This window comes from Lottia gigantea, assembly GCF_000327385.1.
Source record: "Lottia gigantea unplaced genomic scaffold LOTGIsca_38, whole genome shotgun sequence".
Taxonomy (NCBI): Eukaryota; Metazoa; Mollusca; class Gastropoda; family Lottiidae; genus Lottia; species Lottia gigantea.
Genome location: NW_008709295.1, coordinates 810,125 through 835,463, shown reverse-complemented (window position 1 = coordinate 835,463; position 25,339 = coordinate 810,125). Strand labels below are relative to the sequence as shown.

Genomic DNA, 25,339 nt, shown 5'->3' with positions numbered 1-25,339 from the left:
TATATAATGATCCTGTTATGTTATTTATTACACCAGGTATATCAACTGATGAATATACGCTCATATTGACCATTCTTGAGAATGTATCCCTTTAATAAGGCTTCAATTATCGTTCATCCAATTATTACCAAATTTATAATTGAACAAGATCTTATCAATTTATATACGCATACCAAGTTTCATCAAGATCGGATAAAAACTGTAGTCTCTATTGTGCCTACAAGCCAAGCTTGACACGTTTTTACTCTTTAGTCAAGAGCAATAACTCTAAAAAATATTCAAATAATTATTACCAAATTCAAGCTTGAACGAGATCTTATCAATATATATACTCATACTAAATTTCATCAAGATTGATTAAGTATTTCAGTGTCTACAAGCCAAACTTGACACGTTTTGACGAAGTCAAGAGCAAAAACTCCAAAAAACATTCAAACAATTATTACTAAGTTCTGAGATCTCAATATACAAGATTTGACTTCATCATGGGGAAAAAACAAATTACATGTCAAATTACAATCAAAACTTGTTTGATGAAATGTTGGGTATTAAAGGATGTTAATTCATGTCAATTTTATTTTTTATTACACCAAGTTCAGTATACCTCAAATGAATCGCTGTACTACTAGTGGTATTGGTGATCCCATCAAAAAGTCTATGATTGGTTATTGCTGCTTGCTTTTTCTCTTTAGATTCACCACATCTCCATGTGGGCATATAAAAAAGGCAGTAACATTGAGATTTAAAACATTTACAAATTTATTTATTACACTTTATATCATTTGCACCATAATGTAAAAGGGAAGTATGTTTGTCAAAATAATAGACAACTGACATTGGTACATTGTAAATTCATTATGAGCAATTTTTATTTCATAAACAAAAATATTCAATCTGCATGCAATAATTGACATTAATTCCTTACATATAAATCAAGCCCTGTGTTATTCTTGACAATTACATTTTACAGATGACTTGATGAGGCAAAATTTTATATTAATATCGGCAAAAGTAGTAAATTATAATGCTATATGTAGGTACAAATTTGAAAATCAAGATGTTCTCAAAGTTTCTAGTCATATTCCCCCAAAAGAAAAAATCATGACTCCACTCCAATCATTTTATAATTTATTTTTTATCTGAAAAATAATTCTTTGTTGAAAACTTTTTGACCCCTCTTACATTTTTCCAAAACGTCATCATCAAATGAACACTGTGTACACTTAGACATGACTGGACAAAATGTAATTTGAAAGAAATGAAAGATGTGTTTTTCAGAATCAGATCCATTTCATTTATGGGAAAAATGCAACAGCCCGGAAACAGATAACAAAATGCATTGTGAGAATCTAGATGCCTTCAGTCAAGGCTAGTGACCATGTTATACCCTAATGTAATTTTCCTTATAATATCTCAAGTACAAATTGATATTTTGAAAAGGGAGTTGGAAATATTAAATAAAATTAATTTCTTTCAGGAAATATACAATGAATAAACAATTTTTAGTTTAATGTAGCACGTAATTGCTGTCAATATGATGCTCATATTTATATTTTCTATTTCATAGAAATAAGCTTAACCAGTGACATTGTACTAGTTAAATGTAGTCTGTGATGGTCTTCATGACCAGCCTTTAGAGCAACTTTTGAATCTTACATAAGTATAGTTCCTACCTGGTTTTAGGAGGAAACAAGAATATATGACGTGGCTGTCAAAAAAGACAAATTATTAAATTTTCACCATTGTCATTTCCTTAATTGACTGACAGGCTTGAAAATCTGGTCTAAACTTAAAATATAATTTACAATGAAATTTTGACAAATAATTACCAGATGCTATCATCCAGGTTAGCTGTGATATTGACAATAACCAGGATTTTAAATTATAACCTGTATAATACTTTCAGTCTTATTGACAATGAAAATTTTTTAGAAGCAGGCAACTACATGTTATTTTTCATCATTTTTTAAATTCTTCCAATTTGTCTAAGAGTTCATCAGCATCTTCACTAGTTTTCACACGTAATAGCATTGGTACAGGTTTACCACTATCATCTTTCACATCAACTGGTGGATTAGGTACACATAACATCCAAACATTGTTTTTACCTTGTTTCTTGGTTGGTATCACTGATGACAACATTATATTCAGTAAGATATTACCTAGAAAAAACAAAATCAATTCCCAAAATCTCATAACTTTTAAAATTTGAGTGAGTGAGTTTTATTGATTATGTTCAAATAAGTTGTTGTCCGAATCCTATATGGACAATTTATTTGTAATCTGAGGTGAAGGTCGCTTGTTTAATAAATATGGATGCCATAGTTTTTTACTTTACTTTCAATTGGTTTTCAATACCTGATCATTCTATTGCAACCAAATTTGCAGAGTTGATGATTGGGTTTCAAGAGAAGATTACTAAAGCCCATGATAGTTGTTGCAAAAAGCAGTTAAAAAGACATGTACAAACCTAGAGTTGTGTCAGCTCTGATTATTAATTGTGTTTTCCCCTCTTCATCAGGTTTCAGATGTAGATTACCAACACCACGATCTTTCCACTTACCATCTTTCTGGTAGAATATTTTACATCTTTGATAAAGAAAATATTGAGCATATTTAAAAATATGGCCTGTGTTCATGGTAGCTCAGAAATTATACCAATGTGAAAGCTGCTGTCTATATTGTATAATACAAAACTTGCACATTGGTGGGTTGTTGAAATAAGTGGTACAAGTGTAATCCTGATTAAAATACAAGGCATACCACATCTTAAAGCTTCAACCTGATCAATATACAACATATCAAGTTCAATCCAAATTCACATGCAAATTTTGTGGTTTGACAGAAAACAGAGAAGGTGAAAATAGTTTTAAGAATTGTTTTAAAAGCAACTAATTTAAAAAATCATCATTTAATTTGGTTCAAAAATGTTACCTTTTAGAATAAACTGCACCTTCTTCATTGATCTCTCTAGTCTCAGGCTTTGGTGGCTCATATTCTTCTTCACCTTCTACAAATGAATTTACTTCATAGTAAAACATGTACACCGTAATATCATCATCAAATTAGTCTGAGAAAGACTATCCACATGCTTTGATAAATGATTTCGATAGCTTGTCGTTTGGAGGAGGGAAATGCACCAAACAGCACCAAACCCCTTAAGATTGTTGCACGCATCTTCGTGTTCACACATTGCAAGTAATTCCATGATATTTTCTAGCAATAAAGATGTCAGCCGCCAAATGTCTAATACACACGATATTAATTTTTGTAGCATATTAAACCCCCACCCATTTTTGCACTTAAAACCATTTGATTGATACCAGTCTTGCCTTTCCGTGAACAGAAGTGAAAAATATACCAGGAAGTTTATTTTTCATTCAGTTTGTCTGTAATTCATGCACAAACAAATTTTCAGATTAATTTGCATACACATAGCCAAACTGTCATATAATATGTTTTAATGGCTGCCAATGTTATATTGTATCAGATATTCAAATTGACCTTCTGTTCATGCAGTCAATTTTTTTATGAAATATAAGAGTTTCAGATACCTTGGTTGTCTGTTGGTTTATTAGTAGCTGAAGTAAATGCTGAAGTACCAAAGCCACCAAATGAAGTAGTTGATGGTGTAAATGTAAAACCAGATGTATTAGTTGTTGTTGTGGAAGATTGAATTACATTAGCAGCACTAGAAGTAGAAGTTGTTGAGGCAAAACTAAGACCAGCTGTACCAGTATTACTAAATATACTTGAAGAAGGAACTTTCTCTGTAAAAAAAACGTTCATGAAAATAAAATGAAACTTTATATAAAATGGTCTTTCAGATAAAATGTTTCATGGTCTTGCTTGCTTCCTTGTAGCTTAATGCAAACAAAGTTTGATTTAAATTCCCAATCCTATCAATCAAGATAGCTTGCCAGGCAAGGTAACATACGCCCACTGGCAGCTGTCAGAAATGATAAAACAGTCTTTAGTGACTAAAGTATGAATTTTCTCATATTAAAGAAATTTTAATAGTTTGAATTCAATGATATATATATTTACTGACAGTTATTTATGCTGAGAAATTCCACCAAATTTTTAAAAATCAATATCAATAACCCAAATACATCAAATTATCTCATCAATATACATGATCAAACCATGTTTCATTAAAATCAATTGAAAACTGTAGTCTCTATTGTGTTCACAAACAAATATTGACGTGTTTTTCCTAGGTCAAGCCTTTCATCGAAAGATCGTCAAATTCGAACTTGACGAAGATCTCATCAATATAAATGATCACACCAAATTTCATTAAAATCAGTTGAAAACTGTAGTCTCTATTGTGTTCACAAACAAATTTTGACGCATTTTTCCTAAGTCATGGGCAATAACTCGAAAACCGTTCATCGCAGATCGTCAACTTCGAACCTGACCAAGATCTCATCAATATAAATGATCACAACAAATTTCATTAAAATCAGTTGAAAACTGTAGTCTCTATTGTGTTCACAAAAAATGTTGACAGACCAATGGACCAAGGCGACGGCAATATACGTCCACATTTCCATATTCGTATAAAAAACGATTCTCTCAAAAAAATGTGGACGTATTCTACAAATCTGCTGAATCTAGCAAGTAAATTTGAGGATACATTATGTAAAAAAAACTCAAACACAAAATTTACTTGCAAGATTCAGTAGATTTGTAGAATATGTCCAAATTGATTTTTAGAGAATAGTTTTGATTGATAGACTTTCGAATATATACTGTTTAACTGTGCCTATGCCCTATTATTTCCTTTAGCATAACTACTGATTTGCTTGATAATTAATAAGTCCCATTAGGACAACTACACATGCTACATAGGCTAAAAAAACAAGAAGCCTTACTTGAGACTAACCTTTAACTGGTGATAACGACTTTCCTTTCTTGATATTGAAGACAATTTCGGGATCACTGTCATTACTGTTTTCTTTTAAACTGTCTGATTTCTCCTCATTATTATTATTTTTTTTAATATCTTCTAAGTGCTTAGAATAATCAGTAAATATAGGAGTCAATATACAATAAGGGTCACGTTCTATATGTTTTTTAATCCATTCCAACACTGATTTATTCAGACTCTTCAAAGAATGATAATAAGAAGTGTTTTTATTAGTGCTAGCTGTTTTTACAGTGTCTGTAAATCCATTAGATGGGTTTTCCACTTTCTCTGTGGCAGCAATTGAGCTTCCAGCAACAGTTGGTGTTGGTTTTTTAGCAGCTAAGCCTGCAAATCCCCCGAAAGCTGAAAATGAACTTGTTCCAGTCTGAAATAAAAAAGATTGTGGAACATGTCATAGTACTATCAAATTGGTATGTTGTTGGTAAAATGAGAATCATTCTCACCTGATGTACATTTTTTGTGCTACACCTACATACTAAGTCTTACGAAAAATGAAAGGAGCATTTACATTTCAATTATATACAAGATCATAACTTTCAACTTTATTTTCATCTGTGTATTACACAATCTTTTTTCAAATAAATATCAGTTAAAAACTTTATTCTATATAGAAATTGCTCAATTTCAAACTTGATTTTCACTTGTGTATTGACAACAAATTTTAACAAAGATAGCTTGCCAGGCATGGTAATATACAGCCACCGTCAGCTTTGATTTTAAATAAAAAATATTTGGCAGTACAGTACCAATCACCAGAATGAAATATTCAAAATCCAGCAAGAATTAATCCTTTCAGAGTTAACAACCTAATAATTGAACCTGGTCAGTAACTCATATAAAATATTTTTATTTGTAGAAGGGATCATCCATTGGTGATAATAAATAAATAATAAATATTTCAGCAATTTCTGATTTTCAATAGGATTTAAATTTGGGTGACTACAAACACTCACACCAAGTCACAGATTAAATCTTATTAAAATCGTGGAATAGCATGTAATAAATCATATTTTTAGATTAATTGTGCTATGTTTTGACAGCTTTTCAATCATGGCCTGTAGGATAGTCATGTTTAATAGAATTCATCAAATTTTTATCTTGATTTACAACTTTGATATGCAGTATATTGAAGAAAGATTTTGAATCATATAAAACAACTCTAATTACTAACTGCTTTGTGTATTGAAGGTATTCTAGAAAATTTATATTTGTGCAAGTGGTTTTTAATTAAATATTTTGTTACGGTTTCATATGGTTTAGACTTACTAAGTGCATCAGGATAAAAATCTACCTACTGATTCATTTTGAGTCCTTCTCTTAGCTTTCTTCATTGGTCTATTCTTAAGAATGTCAGTAGTAGCCTGAGCAAACACACCAACCTAGAAATAATGTACAAAAAAAGAACTCAGACATTCAATTCACACAGCAGCAATTTTCATGAAATTCGGCATGATGCTTCTTTTTTTTTTTTAAAATCAATTGATAACTAAAGGAGCATTGGCAAAATGTGAGATTATGGAGAATAAGTACTGGTAGTCATAAAGCTCTCAAATTGCAGCTTAATTAAAATTTTATGTTTTCACTAACTTATACACATGCCATGTGACGCAAAGAAAGTTATACCATATGTAAGTGGTGTACTCAACAAAACTCAATCAAAACCACTCGCCTGACCTCGATATCGCATTCAGATTCTGAACTTAAATTACCGATCTGCTTTTCTGAACAGGAATCATGTGACATTGAGAGAAAATCAACAGTTTGCATCAAAAACAAATCTTGAACATCTTAAAGGAATACTAAAAACTTCCCAATTGCAGAGTGAGAAGTTTTAGAAATATATCTTCAAATGTAAAGTGAAGTAGTAGTTTGTGTATTACACATATATATACTATACCTCTTCTGGCTCATCTTCTTGATCCCAGTTCCTATCTGTTAATTCACTTGCTGCTGTTCTTTTAGCCATGTTTAGTTGATCTTAGCAAAAACTTCTGTTAATCTGTAAAGAATTATTGCCATCATAATCATGAAATAAAAATAAAATAGGCCTATTTCTATAAGAAAAAATTTGTAATGCAAGCAGATAGAGAAAATATAATAGACAATATCCTTTCCTTCAAAAAAACAAGTGTATTTATGTCACTACTAGAACAGATAGCTTGCCAGGCAAGGTTATACACAGCCACCACCAACTGTTACAAATGACAAGTCTTTAGTGACTTGAAAATAAATTTCTCATAGTCTTAAAACTTTTTACATCAAATTACCATTAACTTCAAACATGAGCAAGGTCCTATGATTGTAACAAAATCAGGCATAAAAATGCACATTCACGCCAAGTCTGATATAAACACTAGCTGCCAGGGTCTTGCTGGATTCGCGAAATGTCATACCTATTTGTCCATCGATACAGTATATATTTTCCATCTGAAAATCTTTGACAATTTGTTTAATATTCATTTTCGAAAATCGGGAACCATCCTGGGGAACATTAGATGCACAATGCTTTCATATGAAAAATATTTGAGATGTCGGGAACAAGAAATGGAACAAGTCAATAATTTGGTTTTCATATTCATGGCAGAAAATGTCAACATAAGATGAAGTCATTAGGTCAATGATATCATTTGATGAAGTTGTCAAAACAAAATCGGAACAAGTTCATGTCTTTTGGGACTACAGTTTGAGAAGCTGACAAGGGACTGCAAGGAGCGACAACTCTGTATGAGCAATTGATGACGTCATAGTTTTTGATTTATCAAGTCTTTAATGATTCTCCAAAATAGAGCGCCAGAGGCTCTTAGAAAGCCAATTTGTTAAGATAACTCTCAACTTTATACCAGCTCTGATGCCCTGATCTGATGTATATTTTGACAGCTGTTTGCTGGAGTAGAGTCATGCATTAGCCTGCACTTTTTCGATTTCCAACTGTCATGAGATCTTACTTGCACAGCCTGTAGCAAAATAGCTATCAGAGGCTGGAATAGAGAAAGATGTTTCGGTCTATTGTAAGCTGTGCACACTAGGTTAGCTAAGCGTAAAAATTTACTCTTGAAAATGTCTTCAACTTTTGAAGCCTTTTCAGATTCTGAAGAACAATGTGGAATCTGTTCATGGCTATGGGTATCAACAATTATTCACTATTGCTTTAATAATTGCTTAATTGGCCTATAAATAAATCTAATACCTCATATCAAATTTAAGATAAATATCACTCAATTCATGCCTCCATGTAGTCCATGGGCGCAGCCATTTTGTTACCTGTTTACCTAACATAAACTTACGTGTTACTACGCAAGATCTCGAAATTAACAAAAGATTCCCCAAAACTCTTATCAGGTTTAAGAAGATGATAATAATAGAATGAACTTTTAATAGTTGATCGTTATAATTTTAACCGCTAATGACCAAAGATGTTATTATCATAATGCAGAAAAACGTTTTCCTCATCACTTTACTAACTTTCTATCATCCATCCGGGAACCTTTCGAACAAATTACTCAATATGTCTACCGCTACTGAAAATAGTTCGTAGACAAAATAAGATATTGTAAATAGAAAATGTGATTATTTCGAATTGGAATAAAAGAAATGTTGGATACAAGCATGCATATCTTATTTGTATTAGCTATATTTTAATTATTTGAATACTCCACTTTTTAAATGGGCGCAAGAACTCACTGATTGTCTTGTTATGTTCCACATAGACCGATTCTCTCTGATTATTCTGTGTCGATCGGAATTAATTAATACCTTAACTTCTGGAAAACCGTGCCATCATTGTTGCATAAGTGAAAATGTCTCAGGGAGACTTGGATCTCATTCAGACCAAACTTAAATTGGCAATTCAGAATCATCAGGTAATAATATTTTGTTATTGTTATGATCTCAAACTGCTTTTTTCACACTTCTCCAAGTGTTCCCCCATACATTTGTTATGATCTGTATAAAACTTTGTTGTACAAAGTAAAGTTCCTTGAAGTCAGTAAATTTGTTTCCTTATTGTTTACACAAATACCATTTACACCTTCAAATAGAAATGTTCTGTTTTTACAATTTTACAGATCATCTTGGAATCTATTATTAGAGCTATAGGCTTATGGACCTTGTCAGTGTCAAAATATATTTTTATGTTTACTCAGACTATGATGTTTTGCTAGATTTAGGAAGAGTAAGCTTGGGGAGAACATTGCATATTAGCCTTGGTTTTATATTGATTATGGAAATTTTACATTGTCATAGTGTAGAATATATTATGTTTTATTTTAATTTCAGACTCTTGTTTCCAAGTTAAAAAGTGATCCAAAGGTATGTTGATATGTTCTTCCTTCTTCACAGTGATTGTATGATTATTGATTTTTGTTGATGAAACTTTTTAGTTCCTACAATCCTAGCCTATTTGCAGCCATTTTCTTTCACACAGAATAGTATTGTGTTTTTCTGTTTCTAGAATCAAATTATGAAGAACAAACTAAGAGAGCTTCAAGTTGAAATTATGCATTTAAGTGAAAGACAAGTAAGTACGAGTTTATGTTAATGTTTATGTTATGTTAGTTGTACAGTGGTGTAACCTATATTTGTGCATGTAAGGAAAGATTCAAAACCAAATTTCATCAGAATTAAAAATCATAATTTTATTATGTCTTAAATGTTTCTTCAGATATTCTATAAAATAATTAAGACTGGTTGGTTTCAATTTTCTTTATGAATCTCCCACTTTGACCCATATTTCATGAGTAACCAACTTGACAACGGCTGAAAAATTCACCTATTTCTTCGCGTACAATGTTTGATGTATAAATAAGTTGAGAAAAACACGTTGTATGGATACCCAGTGGTATAATTATCATTTTTATACGCCCAAACGTAAGTATGGGTGTATATTGCAGTTGCCCCTGTCGGTCCGTCAGTTCACATTTACCTCGTGCTCACTCTACAGGCTACAATTCTATAGATTCTTTTGATCTTTTGTATGTGTCAATATCATTATGATGATGTGCACTATTGATGTGCACTCTACAGGCTATGATATAGAGTTTGTTTTACAGTTCACATTTAGCTCTTTATCAAGCTGCTGGTGGGCATATTCGCATGCGAGACTTGATGCAAGCATACGTTTAGTATTTAATTATAATATTAAGTTATTATAACTAATGACATTTCTTCAAAAAACAATGAATTAAAAAAAGAAAATATTGACTGACAGAATTAGATAAGTAAATCGTAACAGTAATATATTTAGTCATTGAAACAACATAAGAATACTGCCGACATCGTGATCCATTGAATTTTTCTAATGACACAGAATCCCCTAGTTTTTCACTGGAATATATTCGAGCAAACGACACTTGGAAGTCTGATTACAGCTTGGGATTAAAAGAATATTTGGCCAATAAAAAAATTGTGATATTTGGTAATAACTTAAATCCACCATTTTTATACGCCCACATTATATTTGACGTATATTGTCGTCACCCATGTCCATCCGTCTGTCGGTCAGACTGTCCACAATTGGCTCGTGAACGCGATAGAGACTACAGTTTTCATCTGATTTTAATGAAATTTGGTGTGATCATCTATAATGATGAGATCTTGAACAAGTTCGAATTTGACGATCTTTCGATGAATGGTTTTTGAGCTATTGCCCTTGACTTATGAAAAACTTGTCAAAATTTATTTGTGAACAAAATAGAGACTACAGTTTTCATCCAATTTCAATGAAATTTGGTGTGAATATTTATAATGATGAGATCTTGGACAAGTTCGAATTTGGCTATATTTCGATGAATGGTTTTTTAGTTATTGCCCTTGATTTATGAAGAACGCTTCAAAATTTGTTTGTGAACACAATAGAGACTACAGTTTTCATCCGATTTAAATGAAATTTGGTATGATCATTTATAATGATGAGATCTTAGTCAAGATTAAATTTGACAATTTTTCAATCAACAGAATTTGAGTTATTGCCCATGACTGAGTAAAAACGCATTAAAATTCCTTAGCTATAGAGGTGACAGTTTATGTCAGAATTTTATTAAATAATGTGTGTTTGTTTAAATCATCAATATCTTGCACAAATTAGATTTTTGGTATGATTTGACACAGATAGGTGACTGCCCTTGATATACTGAAAATGTACCAGGTAAGTGGGCGTATCTTGCTAGACAACCACTTGTTGATTTTTTAGATAATAATCTTCAAAATTGCTTTGAAAGATAGGAAATATTCTGCAGGTTGTAGAAGTGACCTATGTTTATCAAAACATGCAAATACGGAGGTCATGTGAGGTTGCACATGAGATTTATTTTGTCATTTCCAGACACACATGATATTAGGTTTGCACAAAATTAGTTTATTTGACTGTGACATAATGGTTGTTGTAGATCTACTATGATTATAAGTTTATCATATTCGTTTTTAACCCCTGTCTTAAATCAGATTGATTTTGATTTTTTTTATATAAAATTTTCAACATGGGCTTCTTTTTTAAAGCTTTCATGATGAAAGATTATTTGTCTTTCTTCTATTTTGTATTATCCTATAGAAAGTGAATAATAGTATGACCTATATTAATGGTGTATTTGCTAGATTTTTGGCAGCTGTTTTGTTTGAAACTTACACCTGGTGTTGAAAACTTTTGAAAACAAGTATTTTGCTTTGAATTGGATTAGACAAATAATTTTTTAAAATTTAACACTATGATTTAACACTATGATTTTATGGAGTTATATTAAATTTCCTTTGCTGGTTTAATAAGGTAAACATGCATGATATTAGCAGAATGTCCTGGTGCAGGGTTAAGTTGACTTTTATTGATGACCATTTCGTATACTTGTACACTTACATCATCTCAATGGGCTCAAATTACTTTTAGTATTCTAAACACAGTATCAGCTACCTACTGTAATATGCATCAAATAATTATCAGAAAAAATATTCTTTAAAGATGGGTTTCCTTATTTTTTAGTTTAAAATTAAGCAAACTATTTGATTAATTGGTGTTTCTAATGAATTATCATGTATTCTTAATCATATCATAATGTTCTTATTGCATATAATTAAGAGTCTTAACCAATATAAATATCCATGTATGTACAGCCTGGATAAACAAAAAAAGACTTTTTGACCTTTCTTGATCAGTCACTCATTGGAATTCTGATGGCTATTCTCTTTTAATTTAGCTAATTATGAATTAATTTTCATATTCACATGTATCATTTTCATGTTCATAAATGAAAATAAGGGAACCCATCTTTAAGGATTAAAGTAAAACTAGGGTTATTAAGAAATAAGATTTAGATTGGTCTAATGTAGTCTCAATATACTTAAATTTAGATTAGAATTTTGTTTCTTTCATTTCTGATACTCTGGATTATGATCCAAAATTTTTTCTGCTACATTTTTGTCATATTATTATTAACCAATCAAGCATGTCATCTTAGATCTTGATGATCTTTATTGATTAAAAATTACACCATTAGAAACAGCTGTAAAAAACCTGTTAGATTGGAGAAAAAAAATCTTAGAATAAAAACGAAAAGTTCAATTAGATTGGGGTTGTCTAAGCATTTTATATATAAGCTTAAGCTTATTTGAAACCAAACTTTTTCGTCATAAATATTTACTTTGTGACCAGTGCTTTTATGAGACTTTTTTTTGTCATCACTATCTAACACTAAAAATTTTATTTTTTTGTTTCTGGTCGTCATTTTTGATGCAAAGATCAGGGATCTTAGTTTATTGGGTTTTTTTTTCTCATTTTTATGAATTATCCTCATGTTGAAAATTTTGCCATTTTATTATCGTCTTTCAATGCCCTGATGTCGAGTCATGAAGATGACTCTAAATGCTTTGATGTCAAGTGACGTTTTTTTAGACAAAGTATGAGGCAAAAAAAAAAACAGAAACCTATAGACTGTTCTTATTTAATCACCAGTCATCTTAAATTCTGAAAACTTACTATTCCCTTAATCTACAGTAAGCCTTAACATAACAGATATGTCATTAAAATCTTGATTGTCTTTATCAGTAGGTTACATTGATCATTTCCGACCCAACTTTTCAATTTATTTCTTCAACTATTTCTAGTCATTTTCATACATTAAGACTTTATTCACCCTTCATTTTTGAGACACTGAAAGCGAAGTTCAAAACACAAATTACGTCTTCCATCAGTTGACGTCAGTTAACAACTGATTAACAGCGAGGAGATGGATTAAAACTGGTCTTTGACAGAAATGTGTAAAGATAAACTTGATCTGAAAATACCATTAAATAGCTCAATGAGCTCCGAATTTAATGATGCAAAATTTGATGAGGTTTGACAAATAAGCCAAAACACTAAAACTTATATTTATTAGTAAAAGTTTCATCGACTTAGCTTAGTTGACAAAAAATATTGATCATTTTGTATGATTTAAGACAGTTCTTCTTTAAACTCTTGTTATTTCATGAATGATTTCCTTACAGAAACTGGCTGTACAGAATTTAAGAAAGGAAATAGTACAAAAGCAACCTGTTACTAAAAGTATAAATACTGGAGTACAACAATATGTATCTATAGCTCCTCAGCCTGTAAATATAAATACTGGTACCACTACACTATTAAACACTACTACCACACCAGTTAATTTTGTTACTATACCAACTGCTCATATACAGGTAATACCAGACATTTTTACTAAAGGTACAATGATGACGAGCAATGCTGTAACGCCATCTATTAGCGATTTTGATCACATATCGCTCCCTTCAGTCTCTTGTCAGCAGCACTCAGTTGATCTGTCTTTTTACATTTCCTGCTCTTAGAATTTTTCATTTTTTTTTTAGCAATTTTAATAAAAGTTACTATCATATCCTAATAATCATAGAATAATGAATGTTAAGTTTGATCTCTTTCAGAAGATTATTGCCATTGTTCCCTAGTAAAGAATATTGGCTCATCACTTGTTTAGTTTAGAATTGCAATCTTTTCATTTTGGGCTTATACTGGGTGATTACCAGATTCCCCACCCAAATATCTTTAAAGTGGCATTCTGCATTTTTTGTAGGTTGAAAAAAAATTTTTTCGCTCAAATTTGTGAAACTATACACCAATATCTAGAGAAATGTGTCCAATGTATCTGAAAGTTTTAACTAATAAAATTCAGCCATTAATCTTTTCATGCAAATACTATTTAAAAAGTTAACATAAACTTTTAACATTTCTTATGCTTTTTGAAAACGTCTGTTAAACAAAATAAACGCCTAATTAAAGAGAAATATCTTGGGTGACTGCTTGAAACCTTGTATAACAATATGATGCAGAATTACTTTTCTAGAAAAACACAAAAAACTATTTGTTAAAATCTTTTTTATTATTTTTTTTTTACTGCTATACATGGTTTTCATTCTTTGAAAATATAAACCTCGTATAACAATTTGAGATCTCCGGCCTATTGAACCAAAAACTTATATAATAGTACAGTATACGAGGTTTTTCATTTTCATACACAGAAAAGGAACATTGAATCTCATATGATAATAATTATATTTTACGAGGTTTTAAATCTGACTGTTTTTATACATGTTATTTAATTAGTGCTTTTAAAGTTACTTACAATCAAGCTAAGAATACGAGGTTTTCATCACAAGATCCGTGCTTTTATGAGCTTTCGAACGGTACCAAAAAGTCAAAATGACCAAATCTAGCATATACAAGGTTTCAAGCAGTCACCCAAAATATGTTTCCTATCTATTCTAAAGGTTTCAAGTTATAATATCGAGTCATTATAAATGTAAACACCAAATCTAGGTCAAACTGCTTAATTGACAATTAGGCTAGTACTCCCTGTTTTTGAATAACCCTTTTAAAACAAATTCGTAGATACATAGGTGTTAAATACATACTTTGTAATATTTTCAGGTATAATTGACGACTTTTTTGACATTGAAATGTTTTTTTACAAAAAAAGTGGGATGTCCCTTTAAAAATTCCAACTTATTCTGAATCTAGAAATAAATCACACGATAAATTCCAAAAGGGCCACATATTTAAATATTCTAGAATAAGCCTTGTATTATGACAATTTATCAATATTAAGTACGCTTTACAAAATTTCAGGAATTTCCTTAACCTATGAAAGAGTATTGGCAATGGATAGTAAAATATTGTATGGGTCCCCCTTTGGAAACACTAAAGACTAATATTTCTAATGAATGATTTTGTTTATATTTCAGAAAACCTTACCACAGCCTGTTGTTAGTTCTAATTGTTCTGTTAATGATTTGAAATTAAATCAACAAAAAATCAACAATAACAACATAATCAATCGTAGTTCATCACCACCAATAAGAGTACCCCATTATCAAATGAATAATAAGTCTAGCTTAATTATACAGGTAAACTTCAGTTATGTAATTTGTTTGAAAATGCAGACAAATATTGCTATTGTCAGTATTACTTGCATTATTACCACTGTACGGATAGCGTCAATTTGCACCATTCCGATTTTCAATCAGTCGTCCTTCCTGCTAAAGTTAAGTGTTTGAAGTGATATCATCACAAATTGTGAAATATGCATTATCACATAAGGCCCTTTAAAAACACTTAGTTTAAGTGGAATTGCAGGAACCACAGAAATCTGATTGAAAATCAGTATGGTGCAAGTTGAAGCTTTGAGTGTACTCAATACATATTAAAAATTTAGAAAACCTCTTTATAATCCCTTCAAGAAGTTTAATGAAATTTCAATGTTGGCAATTCATCAATGACTTTCTTTTAATTTAATTTAATTATTCTGAATTGGCTTAATTTCCTACTCTTCAAAAGAACTTTATTATATATGAATATTTTGAGATATTACCTGTACACTGTAAGATTTGAGTACTGGAGTATTAACATTGATTATGTTTTTATTTTAGAATAAAGTACAGTGCAATGATAAAAATAATAGAGTTACTGATAAACCTAACAGTAATGAAATGAAGAAGCCATTTGATAAAAAACCTGTCAATTTAGAAGAAAAATTGGTAAGTTTAGTGTTTCAAAACATCTACTTTCCACTTTACTATGAAGATATTACGAACTCGATACAATTCTTTGACATCATTAGCCATTTTAATACGCCCACACAAATAGTTTGGGCGTATATTGTATTCACCCTGTCGGCCTGTCAGTTCACATTTGGCTCGTGCTCACTCTACAGGCTACAATTCTTTATGGTTACTTTTGATTTTTGATATGTGGGTCAATGTTATGAAGATGATCCCTGTTGATTTTTTTGATGATCTGATCATTTTTCACCGAAATATTGAGTCCAACTTAGCCATATTAGCTATATTGTGCAACTCATGCTCATTGAAGATCCCTATAGATTTTCGTGATGATCTGATCATTTTCACCAAAATGTAGTTTTCAGCTTATTGTATATTCACTCTTTTAGCCATATGTCATTTTTTATACGCCCACACATTGTCATCTGTCCATCAAACAATGATTTATACTTGCAATCAAAGATGCTGGTGGACGTCATCTTGCTTCACAAGGCTATCTTTGTTATTTTTAGATTTGTACATTGTGAGAGTTGAATATGTAGCCAGTTAAAAACCTTATTACAAAACATCATTACCTGACCTGATTTTTTCAGAGTATATTTTATTTTTTGAATCAAAATATACATTCACAAAACATATGAATATTTTAGATATATATATATATATTCATGCTTATACAGTTAAATATTCATATTTTTCAGAAAATTCAGTTTATGGCAGCATTAGATTTGGTCACTCCAGAAACATTAAAGGGTAAATGCTATTTTTGCTTCCATTTAAGTTTAAATTAGGTAAAAACATTAAGCAGTGATGGAATTTTTTTTTTCTGACTTTCTAAAGTTAAATCATTGGAAAAAAAGGAAATATTTCATAAGTTTTTGCCATTCTTTGAAATATGTTCAGCTTGTGAACACAGTTCTTGATGAATTTTGAGCAGACTTCATCTAGGTTTTTTTTATCACCAATGCAAAAACTCTATTGAAAATTGAGAAAATGGTATGAGTTATTGTCCTCGTTTTCGAAACTTCTTGATGGATTTTGACAAATCTTGGTGAAATTGTATATTATTACCCATGGATGAAACCTGTAATAAATATGCTGCTGCTGCACAAAAAAAAGCTTATGTGATTTTTTTGTATTCATGTTATATAAACTTACATGTTAGGCATGACCATGTCGTTTCGGTGAATTGGACCCATTTTGACCCATGATGTAAAATAAGGAATTTATTAGTATTATTTGATATCTGTAGGTCAGGCCACATATTCTCGAAACGATCTTACTGCTAGGATATAGTAGGTTCTTATCTTCTAACATTGATTCTAGGACTTTCTAGCACTAAGATCTTTTTGAGAATACACGGCCAGGTCTTTGATCAAAGGTTGAGATCACTCTGATATATATTTTAAAAGTTCTCATGTCCATAATCCAATTTGAGGGCTGCGAGGGTAACAATGTGTAGTCATTCAGATAAGAAACTTAATTGAGGTTATAGGGTACTGTATATACAGATACATTAACAGATGAGAAATTAGACTTAGGCAACTGTTGTGACATCTTTGCATACTACATGACATAGTGTGTCTTCATTGTCTCATTTCATGGATTTTGCTGTTGTAGAATTACAGTGTAAAAGAACAGAAAGAAAGAGAAGATCAACAGCTAATCCTCAATTTAGTTATATAGAACCTGAGGTATATATTATTTTGTTCAATGTTATCTGTGGATTTCCTCTCCATCTGTAATTTGAAATATTGTCATGATGTATTCAGTCAAATATTAAGTTTGTAAATATACAAATTGTGCAGCATCAGGCTGGTTATTTCGTTATCATTGGACTGAACAGCTCATATCTGAAAACACTAAAGACTCCAGATAAAAGAAAGTTAGGTTCAAAGAAAATGTGAGGATGTATCTGTAACCTGAAATGTTCTTGAGCAATTGCTTTAGCTACTTTCATTAAGAAACAATGTTTATGATTTTATTTATAGAAAAGACAAAGAGTTGCTGGTTATATGATCAATAATATTCCTACAATAGTTAAAAGAGGTAGAGGTATGTATCAATCTTATGATATCCAAACTGAATCTGTTTTAAAAGGGTCAATTAAAAACGGAGAGTACTAATTGTTATTTAAGCAGTTGAATCTAGTTCTGGCGGTTGGCTTTACAATGGCTTGATATTATTGAGAAATCTTCAGAATACGAATACGAAACAGTTTCCAAAAAGATGAACTTTAATAAGGACTTAAAAATTTTAAATAGTTTTGAACTAAAAAAAAAAAAAAAGTGGAATGACCCTAAAAATGAAGTTTATGTTTTATGAAATTGTCACAGGCAAAATTGGAAATTTTAGGTAGGCCACCAAAATATGGCACTTCACCTACCAATAGTCGACCAAATACTCCTACAACACCACACTCTACTGTTGATACTGGTGTATTAGACCATATACCATCTCTTAATAATAACCAGGTAAATATTTTATATTATACCACACTCTACTGTTGATACTGGTGTATTAGATCATATACCATCTCTTAATAATAATAATAACCAGGTAAATATTTTATATTATACCACACTCTACTGTTGATACTGGTGTATTAGATCATATACCATCTCTTAATAATGATAAAAACCAGGTAAATATTTTATATTATACCACACTCTACTGTTGATACTGGTGTATTAGATCATATACCATCTCTTAATAATAATAACCAGAATATTATACCACACTCTACTGTTGATACTGGTGTATTAGACCATATACCATCTCTTAATGATAATAACCAGGTAAATATTTTATATTATACCACACTCTACTGTTGATACTGGTGTATTAGATCATATACCATCTCTTAATAATAATAATAACCAGGTAAATATTTTATATTATATCACACTCAACTGTTGATACTGGTGTATTAGATCATATACCATCTCTTAATAATAATAACCAGAATATTATACCACACTCTACTGTTGATACTGGTGTATTAGATCATATACCATCTCTTAATAATAATAATCAGAATATTATACCACACTCTACTGTTGATACTGGTGTATTAGATCATACACCATCTCTTAATAATAATAACCAGGTAAATATTTCATATTATATCACACTCTACTGTTGATACTGGTGTATTAGATCATATACCATCTCTTAATAATAATAACCAGAATATTATACCACACTCTACTGTTGATACTGGTGTATTAGATCATACACCATCTCTTAATAATAATAACCAGGTAAATATTTTATATTATATCACACTCTACTGTTGATACTGGTGTATTAGATCATATACCATCTCTTAATAATAATAATAACCTGGTAAATATTTTATATTATATCACACTCTACTGTTGATACTGGTGTATTAGATCATATACCATCTTTTAATAATAATAACCAGAATATAATACCACACTCTACTGTTGATACTGGTGTATTAGATCATATACCATCTCTTAATAATAATAACCAGAATATTATACCACACTGTACTGTTGTACTGGTTTATTAGATTATATACCATCTCTTAATAATAATAACCAGGTAAATATTTTATATTATATCACACTCTACTGTTGATACTGGTGTATTAGATCATATACCATCTCTTAATAATAATAACCAGAATATTATACCACACTCTACTGTTGATACTGGTGTATTAGATCATATACCATCTCTTAATAATAATAGCCAGTTAAATATTTTATATTATAATACCACACTGTACTGTTGATACTGGTGTATCAGATCATACACCATCTCTTAATAATAATAACCAGGTAAATATTTTATATTATACCACACTCTACTGTTGATACTGGTGTATTAGACCATATACCATCTCTTAATAATAACCAGGTAAATATTTTATATTATATCACACTCTACTGTTGATACTGGTGTATTAGATCATATACCATCTCTTAATAATAATAACCAGAATATTATACCACACTCTACTGTTGATACTGGTGTATTAGATCATATACCATCTCTTAATAATAATAACCAGGTAAATATGTTATATTATACCGCACTCTACTGTTGATACTGGTGTATTAGATCATATACCATCTCTTGATAATAATAACCAGGTAAATATTTTATATTATACCGCACTCTACTGTTGATACTGGTGTATTAGATCATATACCATCTCTTGATAATAATAACCAGGTAAATATTTTATATTATACCACACTTTTCCATTTTTTCAATTCTCATCTTAAATAATTTGTTTTATTTGATATTATAGACAGAAGATTATTCGTGTGCTGTTTGTAAAGGAAGGGGACAAGTTTTACAGTGTAATAGTTGTTATAAAGTTTATCATATGAAGTGCTTAGAACCACCATTATCATACGTACCTACAGGATATTGGTGTTGTACAGCTTGTCAGGTAAAAAACACTTCTTTATCTAAATAGTTATAGTCAGCGTTTCCATTAAGATGTTTATCTTTGTGAAACAGGGAATCAAGATATATTTGTATTGTTATTATTACAACTTTATTCCAGTAATACCTCATTCAATACCGCTCATGAATACGGTGTTCACAGTGTCGATGTTGCGAATTTGTCACGAAAATGGAGTAAAATTGACGACACCAATTTTGGCAACTTCTACAACCTTCACCTTGATCCCCTGCAAAAATACCAGAAACTTCAAATATGGTTGTTTTTTGTTGATAAAGAGCTTGGAATTGGATTATGAAATATATTGATGCCGCTAACACAACCTCTTCTCCACATTAGTTATAAAGCTGTGAACGGTCTCAACTTTTGCGCATGAGATTTGGATTTTTGAGAAAGTAGTAAACACTATTTTCACAGCACGTATTGAACACAACATAAGCACCTTTTTCATATGGGTGGCGCTTGATTGGTGAGATCTGAATATGTTCTACTTGGTCCAATTCTGGCCTAAAAATCATGTAAAAGATTATGTCACATTCAAATTTTCCTTTCTCATCCATTTTAAATTCTGTCTGCACCTACCATATTTTTGAACAGGTGGAAGAGAATTTCCTCAATTAAAAATGTTAGCCCCCTGGTAAATCATATCAAAATGGATACATTTTCACATAATCAGCTGAATGTTTGAGTTATATTTATAGACTAATGGTACTGTTTTATCATTAAATGGTAATGAATCAATGGCTTTAGTTAATTCTTACATAGCAACAAAAACTGGTAAGTTTTATCAAATATGCTCTGAATAGAGTTTTCCAAATTTGAGCGTGTGTCATCTACAATTGCTTTTTGAATTTAATAGCTATGGCTAAACTTATTGATTGTAGTGTACCAGCTACATTTAATGATGGGTTCCCTTGTTTTCATTTATGAAAATAAAAATGCTAATATTTATATGAATAGAAAGTAGAGGTGTTCTAATGATTGGTTAAAACTCTTGATTAAATGCAATAGGAAAATAGTGATTTGATTAAGAATACATAATGATTCATTAGAAACAACAAAAAATGTGCTTAGTTTGACACTAAGAAATAAGGAAACTCATCTTTAGTGAAACATGTATTACTTCTTTCGATGCTTTTGCTCTTTCCTTAATTTGATTCACTATTCCTGGAAACAATGATCTGTAAGAATTGCAAACTTTGGAATATTGTGGGCCTGAAATACATTTTGAATAAACTGGTCATCAGATTTCAATATCAGCTGTTCAAAACATATTCAGAACAATGTCCCTTTTGAAATAGTTAATAACTGTACAGGGTAAAATATTTGTGTGTATTAGTCTCTATCCATACATGTCTGGAACAAAGTGAAGTTTTTATATTTCTTTTATAGCCTTTCTATTTACTGGTTTTTTACAAGTTTTATCAATTGTTATTAAAACTTCAAACTCATTTTGATTCATTCATTTATTTTATAGTAAAAGAAGAAGAAAAAAGAAAATTACAACGAAGGACGACAGATTTGCTCAATGAACGTGAACTTTTAAAAGCCAAGTCCAAAGAATTAGATGAAAATTTAACGGTAAGAATATTAAGTATTAACATTGGTAGAGTAAACTTATTGCTGGTTCATATCATAATTTTGTTTGTACTTTAAAAAATCACCGGAAACACAAAAACAGATTGAATAAAAATTTTTTTATCAAATTCCTACATAGTGTATAATAGTTAATTACTATCAACACTTTACTATTTTGGGGTTTCTCTGATATTTAGTTTTGGGAAATTATTATAAACTGACTTACGTTTAAAGGGATTGTAAAGAGGTTTTCTTAATTTTTTATATGTATCAGGGAGACTGATATCATCAATTTTCGCCATTCCAATTTTTAATTAGACATCTGTGGTTCCTGAAATTCCACTAAAACTATACGCTTTCTTTATCACTTTTGATAATTAGTCACGGTACGTGTGATATTTATCTTTAATGTCGTCAACGGATTAACGCCAATAAATAGTTGAACTAATTAAGGTGCTGGTTTAGAGAGACTAATAAACTATATATTAACTATGTTGGGACTTGATTTCGATGCCGGATTGCGATTTAGAGGGGTGCTGTCCTATATATTATATAGTGATTCGACTGGGACTTTTCAAATGTACAGGTTTACAGAGTAATCTAGATTATAGGATGCAGTTAAGAGAGATGCTGGTTTAGAGGGGTTTATCTCCTATATATAATATAGTGATTCTGCCGGGACTTTTCAAATGTACAGGTTTACAGAGTAATCTAGATTATAGGATGCAGTTAAGAGAGATGCTGGTTTAGAGCGGTTTATCTCCTATATATTATATAGTGATTCAGCCGGGACTTTTCAAATGTACAGGTTTACAGAGTAATCTAGATTATAGGATGCAGTTAAGAGAGATGCTGGTTTAGAGCGGTTTATCTCCTATATATTATATAGTGATTCGACTGGGACTTTTCAAATGTACAGGTTTACAGAGGAATCTAGATTATAGGATGCAGTTAAGAGAGATGCTGGTTTAGAGCGGTTTATCTCCTATATATTATATAGTGATTCGACTGGGACTTTTCAAATGTACAGGTTTACAGAGGAATCTAGATTATAGGATGCAGTTTATAGAGATGCTGGTTTAGAGGGGTTTATCTCCTATATATTATATAGTGATTCGACCGGGACTTTTCAAGTGTGCCAGTTTTCAGAGAAATCTGGTTTGTAGAAGATGCAGTTTCGAGGGGTTTCTTTGTAGTTGTCTATATAGATCAATGGTCTCGAATTCTTGATTATTTCACTATATATATATTTTTATTTCTATTTATTTTAGAGTAAATTAAAGTGTAATCAAGAACTTGAAGAACATAATAAACAGACAAAAAGAAAAGTGGAAAGTTTGTCCAGTTTTTTACAAAGATTTACACCATCTATGTTATGTGAGAAGGATGGCTAGTGTGATTGTTTATTTATTTTCAACTTTATTATTTAACAGTAGTAAATAACTCTTTTTTTATGTCTATAAAGTTTGATGGTTGGTACCATAGTGCTCATCTCTGAAGACATATGAAATCTTTGTCATGTCCAATATAAACTAATTATTGTCTGAGCAAGCAAATTTGAATTTTTTTAAATTTTTTGAATTGGAATAGCAGCTTCAAAAGTACTCTTAGCCTTAGAATATCTTTGCGTTGATAAAAATATAATATTTTGTAAGTTTATATTGAAAAGAAACAAATTTCCCTCCTAGAAATATCAACCAAATAAAGTCACAAATTTTGGCTGAAAATTGTCCTCTGTAAAAACAAATTTTGAAGACATAATGTGTAACAATGTTTATGTTTTTATCAATGCAAAGACATTCTATTTTGAGGCCGAAATTCCATTTCTCGTAACAATAATGGGAAAAATTCAAAAAACTTTTTTCTTTGCTCAGGCAATAAGTTGTCCAATTTGATCTTATACTTAATGACTGGTTTGCTTAGTTAATTTATCATTGATAATCAAATTATGTACGGATATTAACTTAGATACAGGCAGATGGACTACAAAACTGAGAAGGTATCAGGGTTGAATTTAGACTGAAAAATTTGATCAGCAATTTATCACACCAAATTTTAATTTTGGCTATTCAAGTTAAATTTTTAACTGATTCACATTTCTTAAAAAGTTTGTGGTAATTATGTGTCAACAAATTTGCACTTAAATTATACAATTTGATCTTAATTCGCAGACCATTGTGATGCATTTTACTTTTGGCTACACACAAGGAATATTGGTGTCATTTTGAATGGCAATCTGCAATGTGATACCACTTGAATTGAACCCTGATAGATATCTGTGTTACTTCTCACAATGGTTCCAATGTTTGAGTCTGAATTTAAGAAATGCAATCATCAACATTGGGAATAATTCTATATTGCACTTCAACATTTCATAATTAACATAGTTAAAAACATTCTTCTTTGTTTATGCAAAGTTCTCTTTCAATTGTCTGATCAAGATGTTTGTATTGAATTTCAAAATTCTGTTCAACTGTATTAAGAAGTCTTTAAAACATGTTAATTGTTGCCTAAATGAACAATGTATTCTACTGGTGCTTTTATGATGGTGATTAAATATTGTTATTATGTCTTCCATTATCTGCTAATTTTGGTGATTTTTGTATCTATTTAACAGCTTTACAGACATTTCATCAAGTCTTAAAGAAATGTAGTTGACTAAATATAGCCCGAATAAGGTGATATAGCTATATTTCAGCTACCTGTTCCACTTTTCAGTATAAAGCTGACAACTGGTTCTCTTACAATTCAATACAAATGATGGAAGTTTAGACAGTTGTCACTTTCCAGACATTATTTTCTCAGATGAAGATATAAATTTATAGGTTCAAACTACCTGTGAGAATAGTAAAAATGGTCTGAAAGTGTCAACCATTTTAATTTCCATTGTACATTTTTTTTGCATAAAAGAAAAACAACCATTGGATTTTAAGAAAAGTGACTAGTAGTTACTTCAGTGGGACTGGAAATACTAATATTATTTTGACGACTGTATCTTTCATAAAAGATTCTGAAATGGTCTAGATACCGTGTATAATCTATTAAAGACTGGGTGTCAGTGCCTTAATGTCATACATGTATGTGCCTATTGTTTACAGTGATGTGCTTGTGTTTATTGTGTGTTATTTATAGTTTGTTATTGAAGAATATGTTTTTAATTTTATATGTCAAGATAGACCAGATTGTTTCCAGCTTTCTAAGAGCCCAAAATTTTTTCTTAAATGCAGAGTATTTTTGACTTCATCATTCTAGATAATCTCAAGAATTGAGGGATTTTTATGAAAATTCATTTGCTGATGAATTTGTACAAAAATTGTCTGACTGTCTAATTTATCAGTTTTAACTTA

The 25,339-nt window shown here is 30.6% G+C and overlaps 2 protein-coding genes across 2 annotated transcripts; one reads left to right on the top strand and one right to left on the bottom strand.

The window, feature by feature from the left end:
* Positions 1-1,959: 1,959 nt before the first annotated feature.
* Positions 1,960-8,401, bottom strand: LOTGIDRAFT_233352 (hypothetical protein; the record flags this gene model as incomplete). Its single annotated transcript, XM_009059201.1, has 8 exons — positions 8,218-8,401; positions 6,831-6,932; positions 6,229-6,312; positions 4,889-5,297; positions 3,555-3,770; positions 2,935-3,010; positions 2,471-2,589; positions 1,960-2,162 (listed from the first exon to the last, which is right to left on the bottom strand). Exons 2-8 carry the CDS (start codon positions 6,897-6,899, stop codon positions 1,960-1,962), a joined length of 1,176 nt encoding a protein of 391 aa, XP_009057449.1. The 5' UTR covers positions 6,900-6,932; positions 8,218-8,401.
* A 329-nt stretch (positions 8,402-8,730) lies between these two features.
* LOTGIDRAFT_233351 (hypothetical protein) lies at positions 8,731-24,080 on the top strand (the record flags this gene model as incomplete). The annotated part of the gene is made up of 18 exons (XM_009059200.1): positions 8,731-8,793; positions 9,209-9,241; positions 9,384-9,449; positions 13,403-13,594; positions 15,152-15,313; positions 15,836-15,943; positions 16,669-16,720; positions 17,588-17,661; positions 17,959-18,022; positions 18,323-18,441; positions 18,694-18,765; positions 18,933-19,076; positions 19,159-19,230; positions 19,941-20,012; positions 20,256-20,399; positions 21,116-21,191; positions 21,892-21,995; positions 23,264-24,080. The coding sequence occupies 18 exons, from the start codon at positions 8,731-8,733 to the stop codon at positions 23,384-23,386; spliced, it is 1,740 nt and encodes a 579-aa protein (XP_009057448.1). The 3' UTR covers positions 23,387-24,080.
* Between the last annotated feature and the right edge of the window lie 1,259 nt (positions 24,081-25,339).